Genomic DNA, 21,344 nt, shown 5'->3' with positions numbered 1-21,344 from the left:
TGTGTGTGTGTGTGTGTGTGTGTGTGTGTGTGTGTGTGTGTGTGTGTAGGTGTGTGTGTGTGTGTGTGCTTGTGATACATACTAATAGATTCTACAAGGCCAAAATTGATCCAGGGAGCAGGGGGTCAATCCAGCAATAGATCTGTGACAAATCTCTCCCGACATTTGGATTTAACATGTCCAATGTTATCAGATGAAAAGAAGCTACATCACATCTTAGAGCCTGCGTCCTCCCTCAGTATGTGGTCTTTTTCCAATATGTTTTGAGGAGTTTTCAATCTCATTTTTTTGTTTCTTTCTTTTTTGCTCCTTGTGAAGTGATGCCACTGCGGCGCTCTCACTGTCAACTACCATCTGATTTCAGGGAGATAAAAGTGAGGAAAATGTGTCTTAAACTGAGCTTGCATCCAGCAGGTTTAGAGCGCTGTGGCTTTGCTGAAGCTTTACCAACAGTCACGGCGTGATCCAGGACAACCAGCTGGGGCGTAAGGACCACACTGTGGCCACAAGCGGCTACTGCAGGTTTGTAGTTCAGGGCATCTTTTGAATTACAGCTGTTCTCACCAGGTACATCTCTGTGGTGTGTGGTTACGTGTGGCCTCAAGTGTTTGCCAACATTTACACTTACAGAAGAATGTCAAACTTTCCATTATCTGCCCTGAACTCTAGTTTATTTGAATCGATTGCTTATGGCTCCTGACAGTGACAGCTCGAAATACCAACGCAGAAAGTTTAATGTGTGAGATGTTGTAGGTTTGTCTTAAAGGTGCTGAATTCGATATTCAGAGCATATCTATTGCCTCTCAAGGCTCCGAACATAGCGATGTCTGTGCCGGTGGCTCGCAGCTAAAGGTGCTAACAGCACTAACAGTGCAAACAATGGCAACAGTGTTGACAGAGCTAAAAGTGTTTCCCTGAGGGGGAACCGGATGGTGGGCACGACACTTTTGCACTGCACAGATGACAAGATATGTGATGTAAATCTATGAAAAAAAATAAAGTTTGTGAATTTGTGGAAACAATGCAGGGAACTGTGTTAAAATTCCCCATGCTCCCTTACAGTTAACATGTGCATGTGTGACTTCAGTGTTGCACATAGGTTGTCAGTGTTAATTAACAGTTTTCTGCTTTGAATTTGTACTCAAAGGCACATCTTTCTTTACCAGTGTTTGTGCAACTTCACTGTTGATATTATTCGAATCAGTTCTATTCTACTCTTACTGTATTTTTTGTTGCTGTACATATAGTGTGAATATTTTCCATACATTTACAAACTGGACTTTCTCATGCAGAAGTCTTTCATTACACAAGCTAATTGCAGGGGGCTTGTCTCCTCTTAAGGAAACCCCTCGTTACTGCCTTCTATTTACTTAGTGAGAATAGTACACAGTGCAGACCATGATCCAGTTATCTACATCCATACAGTACTTCAGACTATGGATCAGTCCAAAACCCCCGAACGTAACCTTGGTCTAGTCCTACATGTCAAAATGATGGTACTTGCACTAAATCACACAAAATCAACTATTTAAAAGATCAGCTGGAAAATGCATCGTCAGAAAGCTGAAAACAGGGCTGTTTTCCTGAGCTCATGAAAAGTTAAGTTTTTAGAGCTACTTGGCTCTCAGGACAGCAATGCTACAGATATATAATGATCATATAGAATATGATGCATTGCTGTAGATTAAACTACCCAACATAAAGGAGTTAAAATTACCATGTCTACTTTTGATACTTTAAGTACATTTTGTCTGCATACTTTTACTTGTAATGGAGTATTTTCATAGCTTAGTATTAGTACTTTTAGGTAAAGGATCTGAATACTTCTTCCGCCACTGCTGAAACCTGCCCAAACCCTGCAACATAGACAGGCCCCTAAATGAAAAAAGGATACATATTCAGCCATTGCTGTTGAGGAACTATTTCCGAATCCACCATATTGAAAAAGTCTTCCAAAGGGCACAACTCTGCAGCATGCTTGGCCGCCCAATAAGAGACTAAAGCTTTGTCAGGTTTTTCCAGTCGTATTCCCGTCTCTAATCTCTCTTCATGGAATAATCATACATTTAATGAGCTGAAACAATGTAATTATGAAATTGGCACAGCCATTCTTCCACTGAGGTATTATAATATGAAAAGTCCTATTAAAAGCGTAATGTTCTCTCTTGCACATTTTCACTCACTTGACATGTTTCATCTCCTTTCAATAAATCCCCTCACCATGTTAGAAGGGCAATTAGAGGAACGGGTTAGTGAGCACAGCAAAGATTCCCTCTACTTCCCCTTCATGATATCTCTCTCTCTCTCTCTCTCTCTCTCTCTCTCTCTCTGACATCTTCTTTTTCTTCTTCTTCCTCATTTCATAAAACAAGCTGTGCGCCCATAAAAGTTTAGTTGTACAAACTTGCTCATATTGCTGTGCCACAAATTGTAGTGCAATAAAGTGTAATTGTGATCCTGCCAGCGTAGAAAAGGTGAACATTGACTCGCTCCCATCAATAAAACATCTCAGTTTAAAGATATATTGGATCTCTTGGGCTCATTGGGCTTCACAATCCATTATGGATCGCATCTTTTACTCGCTGAAAAGCTAGAGAGAAACGAGGCTGCTACTTGTGATGACTCTCAAAGTAGAAGCACTCACTGAGCATCGCAGATGAGCTGTTCCTGATCATTTTTATTTTTGTTGCTTTTTAGGCCTAAAACATATGAAACTTTATTTTTATTACATTTCTTTTACCCGAAATAGCCATTAAATGTATCTATATTGGGTTATTCATTGTTAGTGGTGAAGTCCGACCCATGCTGAATTGAAATTGTCTCAAGTATATCTACACATGAGGAATTTAGAGGTAACAATGCATTTATTTAATCCAGCATTATTTTATTTTAATTATTGCTATCAGTCTCACAGTTCACTGTCCCTCAGCTTCATCAGACCTGTATTAAGAACTGATTTACTAGTTTACATTAAAACAATTAACTGATGAGTTTTGTGGTTCTACAAAGTGTCAGTTCAACACCTTGATTAAAATAACTAGATCTACAAACCTTAATTATATACCAGTTTCGAAAATCTGAAAAGAAGACAAAAAAAAAGAATATAAATGTAATATTGTAATATATGTATTGGCCTGGTTAATTAGTTTGCCTATTTTTTAAGTTTCAGTATTTTCAAAGCCTAAGGAATCATACCATTAACTGCTAACATGTCAAAGTCTTGATTAAAAAAGGGTGAATTGAAACATTATTTCCTCTCTTGACTGCTTTAGACAATTCATTGGTTTCTAATTTGTCTTTTAAAAAAAGTGTCAATCTAACAAAGCATTGGGGTGTGTCCCATCCTCTCTCTTAAGTAACAAGTGAGACTTTAATCAAAGAGGAGTTTTGACAGTGTAATGATACAGACACAGAGGTAATGGCTCTCGTAAAACTCCCGACTCGGTGAAAGCGCTCCGTTTTGCATTATACCCTGTTCAATGTGCTTCTCTGCTCTCCTTTACCTATTTCCTTTGCTTTCTATCCTTCTGTCTGCTTTTCTATTCCCTTACATTTTCCCCTTTTGCTACCTCTGATCTTTTCTCCTGTGCACTTCTCTCTTCTTTCCCTTCCCTTGGTTTCTTTTCATTCTCTCATATTTATCTTTTATCTGGTGTTTTCCTATCTCGTCTTTTCTTACAATTTCATACCCTGTCCTCATTACTCTACTCTTCCATTTCCTCTTTACCCTACCCACTTCTCTCTCCTTTTCTTTCCTCAGTGTTTAGTTTAATTAAAAGAACACCATAACAGTATTTATTCTAACACCACATCGCACTTATTTTAATCAAGACTGTCTAGAGCATCCTGGCAAACCACTGAGCCTCCACGATATTGACATCTCTGTCTTTTGTATTTTTAATCTGTTGAACTTTCTTGCTTTGCTAAACTTCCTACTTGGTTTATTTTTATCTGCTGCATTTGTAAATGTCCTTTAAAGGCAAAGCACATTTTCTTCCCCTGGTTCAGTGGCCATCGCAATGTTTGGCAATTCATTTGTAATGAATGGTATTCATGACTGAGCGTGGACTGACTGCCTAATTTGGGAAAGGATCAATACGGTGTTAAGACATCACCACCTTTTGCCAAAAGCTGACAAAGACTGTAGCTTGTTATAAATACATTGCCAGTGTGTCTTTCAGTCTTTCAGTGGGTGGAGTTATTCAAAAATGTTGCGATCCCTTTACGTGGAGTCAGTTGTTCTGAAAGTTGAAAAAACCTCTAGAAATGTGGGCAAAAGTACAAAAATGTATATCTATGTTTGTGCTCACTTGCCACACTTTGCAACATGTCATATTAGATGATACTCGGACGCTTTTTTTTTGGAAGTTTAAACTCCAGCAAAAGCAACGTCCTCTGAGTTTGTGTTATGTCCGTCGAACACATCGGTTAGTCCTCTTCCTAAATGCCTTTCTTCTTATTATGTAAAACGTGAACTATGTATGAAGAACAGTATGTAAGCTAATCAGCCAAACAGGGATACGTCAGGATGAAATACTTATAATACTAGAGTTGACGTTTTGCCTCGGACATGCTTCATTTTTAAAACAAGTCACCTGCCACCAACCAACATGGAGCTAATGTTATCTTAACTAGCGAGCTAGCTACATCTGATTAAATCTGCCAGTGATAGTTTGCATTCCGGCAATCAAAAAATAATTGCCAGTTGCTAGCTACAAATAAAACAATACAGTCATTAGAATAAATGTTGGCAGAAACGCACAATGACACATGGCTAATGTGGTGAAAAGATCGGTTAGGTTTAGGCAAGAAAACTACATAACAACGTAACGTAACAACGTAACGTAACATCGTAACGTAACAGTGTAACGTAACAGCGTAACGTAACAGCGTAACGTAACAGCGTAATGTAACAGTGTAACGTAACAGCGTAACGTAACAGCGTAACATTACATAAAAACGTAACGGTGTAATGTTAAAACATAAAAACATAACCATAAATAAACAACAACTGCTCTCAGGGGATTTCCTTACAAAACTTTACAGAAAAACACCTACAGAAAACAACTATTGGGAAAAAAGTCTTACAGACAACAACCTTACGAACAACAACCTTACGGAAAAAGCGTAAAGTAAATGTTTACACCATCAGAGGTCACCTGGGTGAAAGTCCTGTGTTTGTTCATTTCTAATCACAAAAGGTAATGTGAAGTTTCTTGGTCTGTTTTTGGTGTCTGATCAGATCAGATGTCTGATAATGGTGTTTTGGTTGCCTTGTGTCTTGGGAATGTAGCCGATTCACCTCATTTTCTTGATAAAGCATCAGTGTCTCAGTTTACCAGTTTGTAAGGGTCAATGTCATGCCAACTGGTTGACTAGTCACCAGCGACTCACCTCATTTGTTGAGAGAACCGAGTCTTCATCCAGACTGAGAATGGCATCAGTGAGGATGACGCTGTGGGGGAAAAAACGACTGCTCATCGTCTGGAGGGACAGAAAGACAAAACTTAGATCATTATAATGTATCGATATAAATATCCCATCTAAAGCAACATAAATTACATTTTTGTGATGTGGCAATAAGCATCAGTGGTAACTGACCTGTAGCCAGTACTTGCTGAAATGTTTTGGTTCACATTCGTTTTTTGAGTATTTTATACTTGTATTAGATAACTATAGAGGAGTGACAGGAAACAAAACAGAGATTGTAAGTTTGGCAAGATTTGAACAGAAAATCCATAGTTTTTTATCTCAGGATATATGTTTATAAGCATCTTAAGAGGTATAGAAATGGTATCAATGTGTGAAAAATCAAGGCAAAATAAGCAATGACAAAATGTCTTTGTTTCACAACCTCTTGTGTGTCCATCAATCAATGAGCTGACTTAAGAGGTTTTGTGTGAGTCTTTATCAATTCACTGCCTAACAGAAAGTGTAGTAGACCTTGATCCATTGGCCTAAAGAGAGTTGCTGCAGCTGATTATGTTATTGACCTGTAACTAAAGTGTAAATTATTGAACTGTTGAGTAGAAAAAGAAAACAGAGCACAGATGTTGACTTTATGAAAGAACCACCAGGTTACACACTGCAGCATTGCTCTCACACACCGTTACAGTTTGTGATCGCTCTGACCAATGTTTACTTATTCAGTGGGTAGAACCTCAAAATGTGAGCCCTTTTCTGGGTGTCTTTCAAAGAAAAAATGGTTATTTTGAATCATCTGTACCATCAACTATTCATCAACCATTATGATTATCTCTGCATTAGGTTTGACGAAAACTTACTGGCTGTAATTATGTCTTTATTTCTGGGCTTTTATCTTGGTCAACTAAGGTTTTATGTAATTGAAATGGACCTCTGTGTTGACTACAGTCACAGTAGTGGCATTTAACACAGATTCACTGTCTGTCTGAAATAAAGTATATAAAATCCATACGCCCCAGGGGTAATATTAAGAGGCTTATTTTACAAAGCAAGGCCACAAATATCCGCAAGTTTAATGTGTACTTCCATCTCAGCTTATTAATGAGCCGATGAATGCTGACTGCAAATTCATCAAGAAGTTCAGTGTAACATCAAATGAATTTCAATGCAAATCTCCTAAATTATTTGAGAGTGCCACATAAAAAAATGCATTAATTCACTGCTTAAAGTCAGTACTCTTGGCAGAAAATGTATTTTCTTTGGATGGATGCCCTATAATCAGCAGGCAGGTAATTAGTTCTGTCAGGATGAGGTTCATACTAGTGTAACAGTCTCTCAGCTTTCTTATGAAAACTGCCATCACAGTGTTATTGGCTGAAGTAAATTAGCCACTTGCCTGATTATGAACTGTATTCATCCTGGATTAATGGTCGGAATGCAGTAAATTCATGAAATTAAAGATTCCCATGAGTAATACGAAGCATATGCACAATCCCATGCACAATGCACACACATTGTCAAGGGTCAATTTACATTATGACCTCCCAGCATCCTTCAGCACCTTCATAGAGGTTTATTTCAAAGGGCCCCTTGTTCATTGCCGATGATTGACTGATTTGAGCCTCTTTCATTGTTTTTCTCTTGCATCAAGTGTTGAAATAGTTTTTAATGCCCCTTTACAAATATATTAGACCAAAAACTGTTTATTACATAATTAAGTTGACAAATCATTCTGGACTTTAAAAAAAGAAGCTGACAAACCAATCGAAATCTTAATCAGCTGATGAGGACCATGTGATATGGTTGTTTTCAACCATATCACATGGTCCGAATAAGTCAATAAGTCAACATTGAGTTGAGTTTGTTTTGTCAGCTGCCATTTCCAAGTTCAAGAGTCAATCTACCATCTAAGTTCAGATGGGTATATCTCAACAGTTGGATGGATTGTCATGAAACTTGGCATTGACATGATCGGGCAGGATGAATCCTAAAAACTTTGGGTGATCTCTTAACGTAAGTAAAGTGGATCGGATTGACGGTTTCCGAAATAAGTGAAGGGCACATACACAAATGTACACACAGACAGAGATTTCTTGCTCGATTGTTAGATGAACACGCTGACATTAGCTCAAAGCAGCGCTGCGCCTAAGTACAGCCACACAGGGATGCATGTGCATGGCTGTAGAATCTTGGTCTCGTTTATTGTGATTTGTCAAAATGAATTCACATCACATCCATACAGACATACAAAACCCCCGTCACCCCACTTCCCTCTGGCAGGTGTCAATGCTTTTCTGCCTCTGGACAGAGATTAGATCCCACTGAGATCACTGGCAGTTCAATGGTCTGAACCTTATCTTTGTCGTCTTTGTCGCTCTCCTTTCACCCATTTCCCCTCTTTGTATTTGCCATGACTCCTGCTACTTCAAGGGGCGTCTTTGAGGATATCTGGTCTCTCTTTGTGTCACAGATCTATCCAGATATCTGTAAATTACAGCTAAAAGTCAAAGATCACATCTTCATTTATCGGCACCATAAACTATCGACAGATCCTGTCTCTCATGATGAACATTTTGATGAGCATCTCATTATATAACACAAAAAAGTTAAAGGATAACTTGTTTCCATTGTGGACGTCTGGTAATTGGACTACGCTCATCAGGTAATTCCATTTCATGTGCTTTCATGGTCTAAATGGAAACGACTATAAAGGTTTACATCACCTAGTATACAGTACTGCAATCTGCTGTGTGTTACAGCTGACATGGACTGGAGTTAAAGCTGCACAAACTTATATTGTTTTCTCATGAATTTAACAGTCGCCCTCTATCTTTTATGAACCGGATTTTAGAATTTTATATATTTTTAATTTGCACCTTGTTGTTATTGTTATCTTAGACTTTTACATTTTTACATTTGCACTCTTCCCCACTCTTTGTATTGCAGGCTGACTAATTTCTCGAGGTAAATCAAGTTTAATCTTACCTTATCTTAGTTTCTTGGCTAATCTTGATTTTTATTCAGTGCAATCTGCAATGTGTTAGAACTGACATGGTAAAATAGTCAGTTTGCCAACTCTTCACTTTTATGATCCTTTGGTATAATTTAAATGCATAGCTAAGGAATCAGGATCAATTTTCAAGATTAACTTATCAATATTAAATGCGGGGTGTGGTGGCAACACATGCCATTTTGCAAGGTGATTGATGAAGGTGAGATATAGTCGACATATTAACAGTGAAAGTAGGGAATCCTTTGATAGTATTGATGTGTGGGTCATAAATGCTTAGACAGCAGGACCTCACTTATACCAAGGTCAAGTTATGAGTGACCTGATTCATCTGATCAGTCAGCCATACGTCTTGTGTGCTTAAACAATTGCTAAATAATTTAAACTTGTACAATTCGGAATCATTTAGATGGCTTCAGCCAAATCGGAAACCCAGTGTAAACTCTGATGATATGTTGTGTTGCGTGTATTGACAGAAAACAAGAAAGAGTTAGGTCAGAGAGGCATGTAACAGGGTCAGGATCTCTACTGTGAATAAATTATCTTACAAAGCGTACAAACACATTGGACAGGGTTCATTTATTAATCAAATGGATGTAAGTTTCTGAAATCTCTGTTGAAATTGCATTTCACTTGACATGGGCATCCATCTGTAATGCCTAATTGGAAAAGTTGCAATAAAAATGAACAGGGTGGAGGGTACGCGTGTTAAAAAAACTTCAACGACTGCTAAATCAGAAAAATCGACCTAAGGCCAGAATCAAACAAAAGATCCACACACTGTATTCATAGTTCTGAGCAAGTTTAAAGATGCTAAATTTGATATTCAGAGCATTGATAGAGCACAGAACAACAATTTTCTTTGTAAAGATATTGTGGAGTAGTGTTTACCTGCTTTTAATGTATGCGAGCGTGCCCAACTAAACAGCTCACGGCCGCCGCTCTAAACTGCGCTCTTGCGGCGGTTTCAGCCGATAACAGTGTCCCAAACGACGGCGTTGTCGCAAAAGCGTCGCACCCACCCTCCTGTTCCCACTCAGCCAAACACTGCTGGCTCTATTGGCATCATTGGCACTGCGAGCCACTGGCTCGGCTGTCAACACGCGGAGAGCCAGATGGAGGCAATAGAAATCTAAATCTTATGTTTAGCACCTTTAGTTGTTGAAAATTGCTGGGAGCTTTTAATACAATGCACTGATCAAATGTTAAAGACATGCCTGGCGAATGGCTGGGTTTTGTTTAACAAAAGTAAAACAAGAGTATAAAGGTAGTGGCAATAATGTAAGAAAAGAATGTAATCTTTTTTTAGATTGCTCTATAATAGTTTAAACATATCACACTTCAGTGTGTCTACTTTGCATCATTTTAAACCTTTATTGCCAAACAACAACTCATTGATGTTAGTGAACCTGCAGTCAGTTTCTTTCTGAATTGTTAAAAGTTTAAACTCTTGTTATGCTCCCTATTTGTAAAATTTTTGGAGATGTATCAAAACTGTTGGTCTGGAAACTGGATTCAAAAGAAGACCTGTGGGACAATTATGAAATAAATTCAAGAGTATCTTATTGTATGAAAAGAGTGGAAGCAAACGGAAGAACAGGAAAGCGTGAGTAAGCTTGCTGATGGAATGTATCAACTCAGCATTACAGAGTAGATACAATCATAAGCAACAGCAAATTACTCCGCTGCTGCGCTCAGTCAGGGCAATTTGCAAACTTTCTGTGAGTGTTATGATAGTTGGAACAAACACAGCGGGCGCTTGGTAGAAAATACACCGAAGAGCAGCTGTGCGGGCTGCACGACAATATACCACATGACTAATTATAGGACCATAGACGCTGTTGGGTACTGGCACACACTCACACAAGCGCATGTTATTGCCTTTGAGACGCGTTTTATTGTCACCAGTGGAAACATTGTTCTTTTATTTCAAGGGGGACACATTTACGTGAAAACAAACAGAAGCAATTAGACCACGAAGCATCATGATCAGAGAGAGAGAGTGGCTTGGCATGTTGGTGATCAGTGAATGAACGAGTGAGAATGTGACTCTGTGTGCGCTTTTAGGAAGAAGCTTGATTGATTGAATAGCTGTGAAAATGAGTAAATTGAAAAAAACACAAGACTATTTTCAGCATCATGTAACAGTCGTGAGTTCATGTGTATGCGAGGACGGGATATTATCCCATAATACTGCAAATGACAACAATCCCAACAAAGTCACACTGGCGGCTTCGCTCTAATAGCTGAATCAAATCTCCTGTTGCTTCAATCTCACATTATCAAGAGCCTATTTAAACCTGAAATAGCACTGCATTACAATACAGTCAACACAGGATGGAACGCAATCGAATACACTGTTCAATATATCACTCTCTCATTCCAGCAGAGTTGTCTCTCTATAGCTGTTAACATAGAACAGTTCACATGATTGGCATTCCATTCTATTTGGAGGACTTCAATATTTGCTTTTATTACAAATGGGGAATGTAGCTAAGTACTAAGTACATTTATTCAACTAAATATACTTCAGTACCATTGGGAGGTACCTGCTCTATACTTTAGTACTGATATTTCAAATGTATGCATCTTTTACTCCACTACATTTTAGAGTGAAATATTTTTAACTTTTTACTTTTCAGAGCAACAAAAAAGAACAAAATAAAATGTTTTGTCGATAGCAATCAAACATATTCAACAAACTGTTTACTTACATGACTGTTAATGAAAAACAAATAACAGAGCAAATAAAAGCCTTTTTCAGTGATTTCAGGCTTGAAAAGTTAAAACTGACTGATACATTTCATCCTTAATTAGCCTTAATCAAGGTCCACACTTGTTTTGCTGTGGGTTTTAATATAATAACAACCCCAACGGGTCTGAACATCTGGCGTTCTCACCGGTGCTTTGCTTAATTTCTTGAATCATCTATCATGAAATGAAGCGGAATGCCTCCCTGAGGTTATCGCAAAACTCCAAATGCACATCACAGGATCATTTGAGGTCTATTTTAGATTTCAATACCTGTGCTGGTGAGGTGTTAGAATTCACAATTTTTCTCTTATGTCAAAATATTGTGTATTTTTCCTCTTCATGAGTCTGGGTGAATCCTCAGGAGACATTTTGATCATTAAAACCTCAAAGCTAAAGGCTGACAGTGATCAGTCTGTCATATCCAAGCCTCTCCTGTCCTCTTAGGCAAAATATCTAATAGTGAGATCACAGGTAATAATGTGTTGAGGACATATTTGTAAAGTTAGAGTAGTCTTCTGCGCTTGATGCTGCTCTGCAATATGAGACAGAGGTGCAAGTCATTGAATCACGCCATTTGTTGGAATGTCTGAGTAGTTTACATGTACAGATTAGATAATCTAAAAAAGTATTTTCCATCACAGCTGAACTGTGGTGCAGGTACAGCGGGTTGTCTTTTAATCTCAAGGTTGGGGGCTCGATCCCCCGCTCCGGCTGTCTGCATGACGAAGTGTCCGTGAGCGAGACACTGAACCCCAAATTTCTACAGATGGGCAGGCCAGCGCCTTGAATGGCAGCTCCGCAACCAGAGGTTTATGAATGTGTGTGTGAATAAGAAGCATATCTCAAAGCGCTTTGCCAGTTAAGTTAGAGGGGCGCTCTAAATATTGGTGGCGGCTATGGCTCAGTGGTTAGAGCGGGTCATTCTTTAATTGCAAGGCTGGAGGTTGGATCCCCGGCTCCTCTTGTTCGTATGTTTAAGTCTCTTTGAGCGAGACACTGAACCCCAAGTCTCTCCCGGGCCGCTTAACAGCAGCCCACTGCGTCCCAAATGCTTAGGATGGGTTAAATAAAGAGGTCAAATGTAATGTATGCACGATATATTTGACGATAAATTAAGGTTTTACTGTAAACTTCTGTTTTAGCTGCAGCTGAAAAGTAAGACTATGCGTGGAAACACTAATGAGGTAGGAGAGGCGTCTTTGTATTAGTACCTATGACTTGCACATGCTAAAATCCCTAAGATCCAACAGGTATTTTCCCCTTTGAACCCAAACATGTTTTCATCCTTCCTCTCTGGTGTCTTAAAGTTGAGGTTTGTGGCATTTAGAAAGCAGCCAAAGGGTCGGTTCTTTCATTGCCATAAAACTCAAAGAGCGTTTGAGAAAATCATTTTTTAGAAAGGTGAGATAAATCTCCTCACTGTTATGCAAAAAAGTATCTTTTAGAACATAATGGATGCAAAAAGCCAGCAGCTGTTACCTTGGTCTGTCCTTCAATGACAGTGAGAGGCACGCTGGTGGAGGGCCACTTGTTCCTAGGAGGTAAAGGCTTGTCGAAATTCCATAAAACCACAATCTGTATATGAAAATAGAGTCAGTTACAACATTATGTAAGCATCAACATCATTATACACACATTTCTGCATAGAGGTTGTTTGAAACAGTTGATTTCTTCCACAAAGTAACATTTAAAGATACTTTAGAATCTGCCTCAGGAGGCGTTTTTCATCTTTAAAGGGGCAGTTCCTCCAAAAATCTAAAACCAAATGCATTATTGATCAGTCAGTATGTTTCAACTGCTGTTATACAGGTTATTTATAGGCAAATAGGTAATATGCTGTATAAACTGTCCATCTGCTACAAGAAACCTGGTTTTCTTGAACACTTATTGTTATGCCTTTATCTGGCACAACTCTCTTGATCATTTTAAAATGGGATGTAAAAGCAAGTTAGTTAGTATTGTAGGTAGTAGTCCTGTTGATATTATATCATGCACAAAGGTCAAGCAAGTATGTGTGTAAATAAATGCAATGTTAGCAGTATGGCAACTGTAAAGAAAAGGTACTAGGATCTTGACAAACAAAATAATTATGTTCTAATTCTAAGTCCTAATTTTGTGAAAAAAAACCCTCATAAAATTACAAGAAAAAGGTCACAATATTTTTAAATATTATAATATAATTTTATGAAAAAAAGTATAGAAGAAAGTAGTAATAAAGGTTACTTTGAGAAGAACTGTTGTGACTAAGAGTATGCATGTTAAAGTAAAGTCTTTCCTGATATACTCTGCAGCTACAATTATTCTTTTGAGCAGTTTATATAGTTCTTGTGTCTGCATACTCTATCATACCCCCCTCCCCTTTACTTGGCATTTAATTTCAGCATCCAATAGCATATTGTGCTTATTGATTCATCTTCAGGTCATCAACATCCTTCACAGTAGTATTCAAGTATTACGACTTTTTGCTTGATTTATTTTGCACAGAAGGCCTAACACCCTGTTGTATTTGAGGAATGGCTGAACCCCCTTCTCAAATCTTACTACCTGAAGATGTAAGTCGATAAAAAAAGAAATATATATATAAATAATGCAACGATTGCAGGAGAAGGAGAGCCAAATAGGAGAAGCAGGGGAAACAAAGGCTCCAACTGAACAGACGGGTACAAGGGATACATTTCTATCACAAAATATTGACACCTCTTTATATGGTGTTTACTTTGCTATGTGTATAATATTGTTTTTCATTATTTCCCTTCGTTGAACCGGCACCAAATCACAGTTGGGTGTAGACACTCTTCCCACCTGTGCACAGAACTTGGACTTGGCTATAGCGATGATGAGCTTCACCACGGGGGAGATCTGGGACTGCAGAGGAGTAACGGTATGGATCACAGCTGTGAACTGCTGCGCCGGGCTCTTACCTGGACACACACACAGAAACAGTTGTCATGGGTAAACTGTATTTAGGTCTTTAACACAGATTTGTGCAGACGTAGCGCTCCATAAAGCTCCATAACGGTTAACTGGACACAGGGTGCTCTCAGCTGCACCCGTCATCAATCATTCTGACAGGATATATACCCCCCTGCTTCCCATCAGTGAGCACGAGTAAACACGTCTAATCCAAGAGTTTTCTTTAAATGTCTCCTTTAGAGGATTGTGAATCGTGCTGATTTGTTCATATAAGGAGCAATTGTATTTTCTACAGCCTCACAATAAAACAGCTCTTGTTAGTTGCTGTTTTTGCATTTTACTGTGGCAAACATTTCCAAACAGGTCAAAAAGAGAAATAATGAAGTGGAACCAAACTTTAAATTACTATCCACGATAAATGACGCCCAGTATACGGTATAATGGGTAAATTGAGTTACGGAAATTGATCCCAGCTGTGGCAGTCTGTACAAAAGAAACGTATCAATATTATAATGCATTGGCTTTCAGGATCGGATTTCATTTTCTGAATAAATGTTCTAATGTTCCGTAATAAATAAAACCATTGTGTCTTACTGAATCTTTGAATAGAAGAGCATATAAAGCCATGTCACATGACGTATCTACGTGCACGCGAATAGTTTGATTATTACCAGATTAAGGTGACACACACACTTGTTTTCTGTAAACAGAGTTATATTCATGCCTGGTGTAAGAATGTAAGATTAGCACACAATCATTGGACTTAGATGAAAGAAAAGATCACACTCAGAGCAGCGCAGCTCTCTTTGTTGCATGCCGATTAAGGCTCATGGTGATCATTAATGTGATCATCAAACAATTTAGTTTATTAGGGCTATCCTGAGGCTTTAATCAAACTATTTATCTGCTTGTATGCTACGATAATCAGGTTATAATGTGCATGGATATTTTGAGATTACTTCTAGCATCTCACAAAATGCATGCAGAGCTTTCAACAAAATAGAATAAAATTCCTCTCTGCAACAGCAAGCGATGTGACTTATGGAGAAACCATACAAAAATCATCTTATTTGTTAATAGTCTCAGCTATCTACATATAATCTAGGCATTGACATGTTATCTCCTTCTGATATGCCAAACTTGTTAGCAAACAGTTTCCTATTTACACATCGAAAAAATGATTAGCATCCATTGGGAGTTGTGGTTATGGTTGTGGTACTTACATTCGATGAATGTAAGTCTAAATCATTATTTTCCTTCTGAATCTGTTCTGGTCAACTTTTTGCAGCCTTTTTTTTTTTTTGCTGCCAACTGCTGCTTGAAACTGGTGAGTGAACCAAAAGGTCAAAGTTGTGGGTTGTAAACCAAAACAATTAGCTGAAAGACGCTAAAACAAACACACTCTGCAGAGTTGAGGGGAGCTGCAGATTCACTACAGACAATCGTTTTCACATTACAGATTTCTTTTGAAGCAATTGAAAAATATTGATTAGAGCAGCTTTGAATCAGCTCAGAATATACAATAGGTAGCCTGCGGCAGACGCAGTATGGTAACGCACACGCAGACACGAGTAATATTACCGACAACTGAAGAAGGCGAGCATTGCAAGTGTCGGGTGTGTGTGGGAATAGGGGAATAGACATCCTCATGGTTACGTGGAGCCGGAGTGCTCTTTAGTGTTGCTCTATCCATCTCTCTGACACCCGGTCCCCTGACCAGACATCTCAGGTGGGCTTAGTGGTATTTATGGAAGCACAAGGTCTGACCTTGAGGGGTCGCAGAAATAGGCTCAGTCCTTCTGTTTCATCTGCCACCGTGGTTTTGATTAAATTACATACATTTCAAACTGTTATACTAATTAGAGGGCGATAGTTAGGGTATGATACATAATAATGGAAAAGAGAGCTAATGTAAGTACTTTACTGAGGCTCTGACAAAAAAAACAACTGCTCCATGCCTAACATTTTTTTAGCTTTGCCCATATTAAGAGGTAGGTGTCTGTAAATACTGGCCTCTGCTGCACCAATTTTTAAGTCGTCCACACCTTGAGAGTGATTGAGGTCACTTGTGGGTCGTTAGTCCACACGGCTGTCATGTGAGAGCAGTTAGAGTCACATTAATCCAGGTGTGAATAAGTCCTAAACGGCATGGAAAAAGAAATGTGGACGGCATTGTAAGTGTTGATAAGTGTTGTCCATTTTTTTCAGAAAAAGCTGGGGTCTGTTGATTGACAAGTGTCTGTTTCTTATTACCCTCCACTCTATTGCACCTGCTGGTGTCACTGAAGAGGTACTGTACCGGACGCTAATCTGCTGACCCTTAAAACAAGTAGCACATTGTGACCGAGTATAGACGATGCATTCTCTGCGAGGGCAAAAGCAGAGAACTCAATATTCCAAATCAAAAAAACTCAAAGGATTTCTACCAACTCTTTCCTATCATTCTGTTTGGGGGGGAAGAGAGTTTTTAGCAACATTTAAAAAACTTTACAAGAGATTACTGCCAATATCACTGCACAGGAGACCTCAATGTGTATGCGGCACAATTTCTGTGGGAGGTGTAGCCGGGAGGAAAAAGTTTTGCAGAAGAAGAAGAGAGAACTTTAACTTTAACACACACAAACACACGCACACACACAATCAACACTCACTTCTACAGACTCTCACAAAAACACAAACACACAAGGCAATGATGAATTGTTAATTGTTTTCATTTTCTTGATTTTATGGTTTTTACCTTTTAATGTATTCTTCATAATCTCTTTATCACTTGATGTTTTGGCAATATTGTCTCATTGTTACATTTATGCCAGTAAAGCACAGTGAATTGAATTGAGTTGCTCTAAATGTTTCAGCACCATGGAGAGAGACAGACTGCAGATGTGCTTACAATCAGGGGCACGATCCTTCAGAAGTTTGAATCCCTAAGCTGAGATGTTTTAAGGCTCACCTTGCACTCGCACTTACTTCACACACTAATGGTGCATTTGAGTAGTCATTTCAAACTATATAAAATTGAAAGGAATGCATTTTAAAGTGTATCGCCTTGAATTGCCCTAAAATTGCTGACAAGCTGTAAACACTAATGGTAAACTTGGCAAAGTTCTATGATATCTTAATACAGAGTATGAGTTGGGACTTTTCACTTTAGCACATAATGGACGGTTGAAAAATTCTTTAAAAGTCAGAAAACAGTAGTGTGGTGTGTGGTGAGCTGTTACGAGTTATGTTTCTTGCTCAAACTCGGACAAAGCTGAAAGACTATAGGGGAGGTGAGTTTGGGGATTCCTCCCAACTTTCTTCATTGTTCTCATTGTTTTCCTCATTGGCACACATGCCCTTAATGAACTGCACGGCATATTTGGATGTGTGCACCAGGAAAGGTTAAGAAATAGACTACAAATACCAAAAGAAAAATAACAATAATTACAAAAAAATATTATATCAGTGATCAAAGTTTGGAGTTTTGAGACACATTTTTTTTCACTAGATACTGTCAAACAATTTGTTTGTTTGTTTTTTATAACCTAATGTAGCTCCGTAGCACAACTTTTCACTAACTAAAGTGAAGCTATAACGAGCCATCAAATCAGGTAATTCTTACAGCTCATGAGACCACTACATCTGAGTAGTGAGTCAAACTTTTTTAAACTAACAGGCAAAAGTTGCAAGTGGTTTGCAATAAAACGTTATAGGAAGGTAGCAGAGTGAGGCCGTCGTACAAACGGCATTGACGACAAGTTATTCCCCGAGCAGCAGCACTGGAGATGGCAGCCGCTAAAATAGTGATTTACTGCGGTGACATAAACCAAACTGCCCCATATTTCCTCCCATCCCTCACTTCTTTCTTCCTCCTAACCCTTGTGTCCACAATTCCTCAGAGAAAGGCAAACATCGATCTCAGTTAGCCTCAGTCTCTCTAGGCTGCATGCATATCTATACACACCCACATACACACACACACACACACACACACACACACACACACACATACACACACACACACACACACACACACACACACACACACACACACACAAACACCAGTCCACTTTCTCCTCACTCTTTGCCTGCAGCTTTAAGTTTCTGAACTCTGCTTTAACAGCAGTCTTGTGGCCCACATACTGTATATATATGTACATATATTGTTGTACATTTAGCTTATCTTACTCACAGATTCAGTTAATAACCAGTGATGCAATCTATATCATGAGATTCGCTGATTTCTCTGATATGTTTTTTTTGTGTCCTGAGATAAGTCCTGTTGGAGCAGTCAACATCCAGCAATAGCCTCCAGGCAAGCTCTCGGTAGCAGAAGCAACAACTTACTTGAAACACATTGGAGAAAATACTGGAAGAAATGTAGCTACATTTACAGAAAAACTAAGGAGGAACACATCTCATACTGCAACTCCACCCAAACACCTGCCATCTATCATGCTCTAAGTTTTGGAATATAAACTGGGGGCTTTGTGGGATGCAAAAAGGGAGTAATGTTGCCCTAGAGTTTTTTTTTTTTTTAATCCCTATATTTGTTTACAGTTTGGAAAATGAGCACCATTAAATGTATGCCAAATTAGCTATTAACAGTTCCTGTTTGCAATGTATCCATGGATGTACAGACAATATCACACATTTACTTTGATACTGAAAGATCTGACGATTCTCAGGCAAGTTCTGGAGTTATAAGGAGTATCTATTTTTATGATTTCTAAGCAGATTTATAAACAATTATTTGCTATGGGGTCAGATATAATGATATCCTCCATACTCTAAGTCACACTGAATCTAAAAATATGTGTATGAGTTATGATTTAAGAATTTTGGGGCCAATTACAACAACCGGGCGCCAAGGGTTTTAAAGTCTCTTAATCGGCTCCATGAGGTCATATCCGGACAAAAGCTGCGAGTGAAACACTCAATGTCAACAGCATTTATTCAAATCAAACCTCTAATCTGACAAAATCACCTCTTACCCAGGATGGCATAGTAAAAAGGGAACTGGACCGGGTCAGTTGAGTACTTGGGGAGTGCATAGAGACCACCAGGTAGGGAATTCCACAACAACCCGTTTCTGGACACATGGGAGTCCACACGGTCCTGGATGATCTAGTTGGAAGAGACGGGAGGAAGTGCAGCATAAAAAAAAATTTAAAAAAGAACAAAATACAAAATACAAAAACACAAATGCAAAGATAACAAGAAACAGAAAGGAGTGGGTGAGGTAGATGATTGAAGAGAAGTGAAGATAAGAATGTGTGACAAGAGGAAAAGAAAGAAAAGATTATTTAAATAATTTCATTTTCACCCCATCAGTCTTTGTATTTCATGCAGACGGCTTAACAAATTAAACAGAGTTGACTTAAGGGTGCCAGTCACAGAATAGTCATATATACAGTTGTGTGAAAAGGTGTTTGCCCCCTTCCTGATTTCTTATTTTTTTGCATGTTTGTCACACTTAAATGTTTCAGATAATCAAACTAATTTAAATATTAGACAAAGATAACACAAGTAAACACAAAATGCAGTTTTTAAATGAAGGTTTTTATTATTAAGGGGAAAAAAAAATCCAAACCTACATGGCCCTGTGTGAAAAAGTGATTGCCCCCCCTGTTAAAACATAAATTAACTGGTTTATCACATCTTTGGAAAGCTGAGTTCAATTTCTCTAGCCACACCCAGGCCTGATTACTGCCACACCTGTTCTCAATCAAGAAATCACTTAAATAGGACCTGCCTGACAAAGTGAGGTAGACCAAAAGATCCTCAAAAGCAAGTGAGGATCAGGAAGGGGGCAAACACTTTTTCACACAACTGTATATATAAACACAGTATATTTAATATTTAAGCATTTCTTATCTGCATTCTGCCCGCACTGCAGTAGCACAGAGACATTTGAAAATTGGCAACGTTTCCCTTGAATGAATTCAAACTCAGCCACATTGTTTTGGCAATTAAAACAACTTTTTATCCAAATGTGCATCCAAACACACACATCTCTTCCGTCTCTCTCCATATTGCTCCCTTAGCTTTCATTAGATGGGCAGAACAGACAGACTGGAAAGGGTAAGAGAGAAGGGACAACATGTAGCAAAGGGCCGCGGGTCGGATTCAAACCCGGACTCAGCATTGGTCCATGGGGAGCTTCATAATGGACTCTACACTTCCCCCTTTAACTCCAGACATGTGATAAAAGTGGCCAGCTGTTTAGCTGCAGCTGCAGTGCTTGGGGAAAAGACCGTAGATACTTCAACTGTTCATTCGGGGCATCAACTTGATCCCAACAGGAGGAGTCCATTAGTTATCTAGCTAATATTATCCATCATGCTTGTTACCAAAGGTCAGGTTAGTATGTTGAGTGTTGTGAGCTTTCAGGGGTCCTTAGAGAAAGACCAACGACACAACACTTCAACCTGGTGCTGGGCCTCTGGATACACAAGCATCTTAAGTTCAGCGACAATTTGTTTCACTGAAGTATACTGTAGTATCACAATGCATTTTAAAATGATATCATGAAGATATCAAATAAAAAGGAAAGCTAAGAACCGCTCGCTCAGTTTTTTCTCCACTTGTCACCAATGCAGGCAATGAACTCAGGTCCCCATTGGAAGAGGCACAGCCGACTTTCTAAAGGTGTGACGGCTTCAATTACTTGGTGCTAAAGAAGAAGAAGAAGTTTTTACATCATAGAAGCATACATTATCACGTTGGCATGAGATAAACGTATGCATGAGTGTGGGGAAACAAGTGCTCGAACTACAGCTTATATACAAACCTTTCAAAATAAACTCTTTCTTATGTTGTCAGAGTGACACAAAAATGGTGAAATACATTAAGCTTTAAAATTAAGCACATAATTGACAGAAGATTTAAAAAAATCTTTAATATTAAAACAATTTGTGTAATTTCAATGTAGTGATTGAATCAATTGACTACAGTCAGGTGATTTATTGAGGTTTTAAGCAATTCAACAATTTTTTTATTTCAATGATTCTTCATAAATAATTGATATCCACCTTTAAAAAAACAGCACCACTTTAACTTAAATAAAATATGTTATGAACATTTTCAACTCTACTGTATATGATACTGAAAACAAAGAATAGACAAACACATTTTTTTGGGGGCATTCTGGTTTTTCTCTCCAGCTCCAGAGCTGTCTATTGATCTGTGGAGAATTGGCACTTAAGTAAGCTCTTAACACACACACGCACACACACACACACACACACACACACACACA

At 38.5% G+C, this 21,344-nt stretch overlaps 1 protein-coding gene across 1 annotated transcript in view; it reads right to left on the bottom strand.

Annotated features, from left to right (window-relative positions):
- The window catches only part of LOC116391326 (exostosin-1), a 175,741-nt gene that overhangs the window by 7,254 nt on the left and 147,143 nt on the right, over positions 1-21,344 (bottom strand). The window contains exons 8-11 of the mRNA XM_031861821.1: positions 19,078-19,210; positions 13,991-14,109; positions 12,668-12,763; positions 5,395-5,484 (exon numbers count right to left, since the gene is read on the bottom strand). Of these exons, the coding sequence (XP_031717681.1) occupies positions 5,395-5,484; positions 12,668-12,763; positions 13,991-14,109; positions 19,078-19,210 (438 nt within the window). The remainder of the gene's footprint in view (positions 1-5,394; positions 5,485-12,667; positions 12,764-13,990; positions 14,110-19,077; positions 19,211-21,344) is intronic.

The sequence above is a fragment of the Anarrhichthys ocellatus genome, unplaced genomic scaffold, assembly GCF_004355925.1.
Source record: "Anarrhichthys ocellatus isolate YVR2014 unplaced genomic scaffold, GSC_Weel_1.0 scaffold25, whole genome shotgun sequence".
Classification (NCBI taxonomy): domain Eukaryota; kingdom Metazoa; phylum Chordata; class Actinopteri; order Perciformes; family Anarhichadidae; genus Anarrhichthys; species Anarrhichthys ocellatus.
The sequence above is the reverse complement of the archived record's forward strand: the minus strand, read 5'-3'. Positions and strand labels throughout refer to the sequence as shown.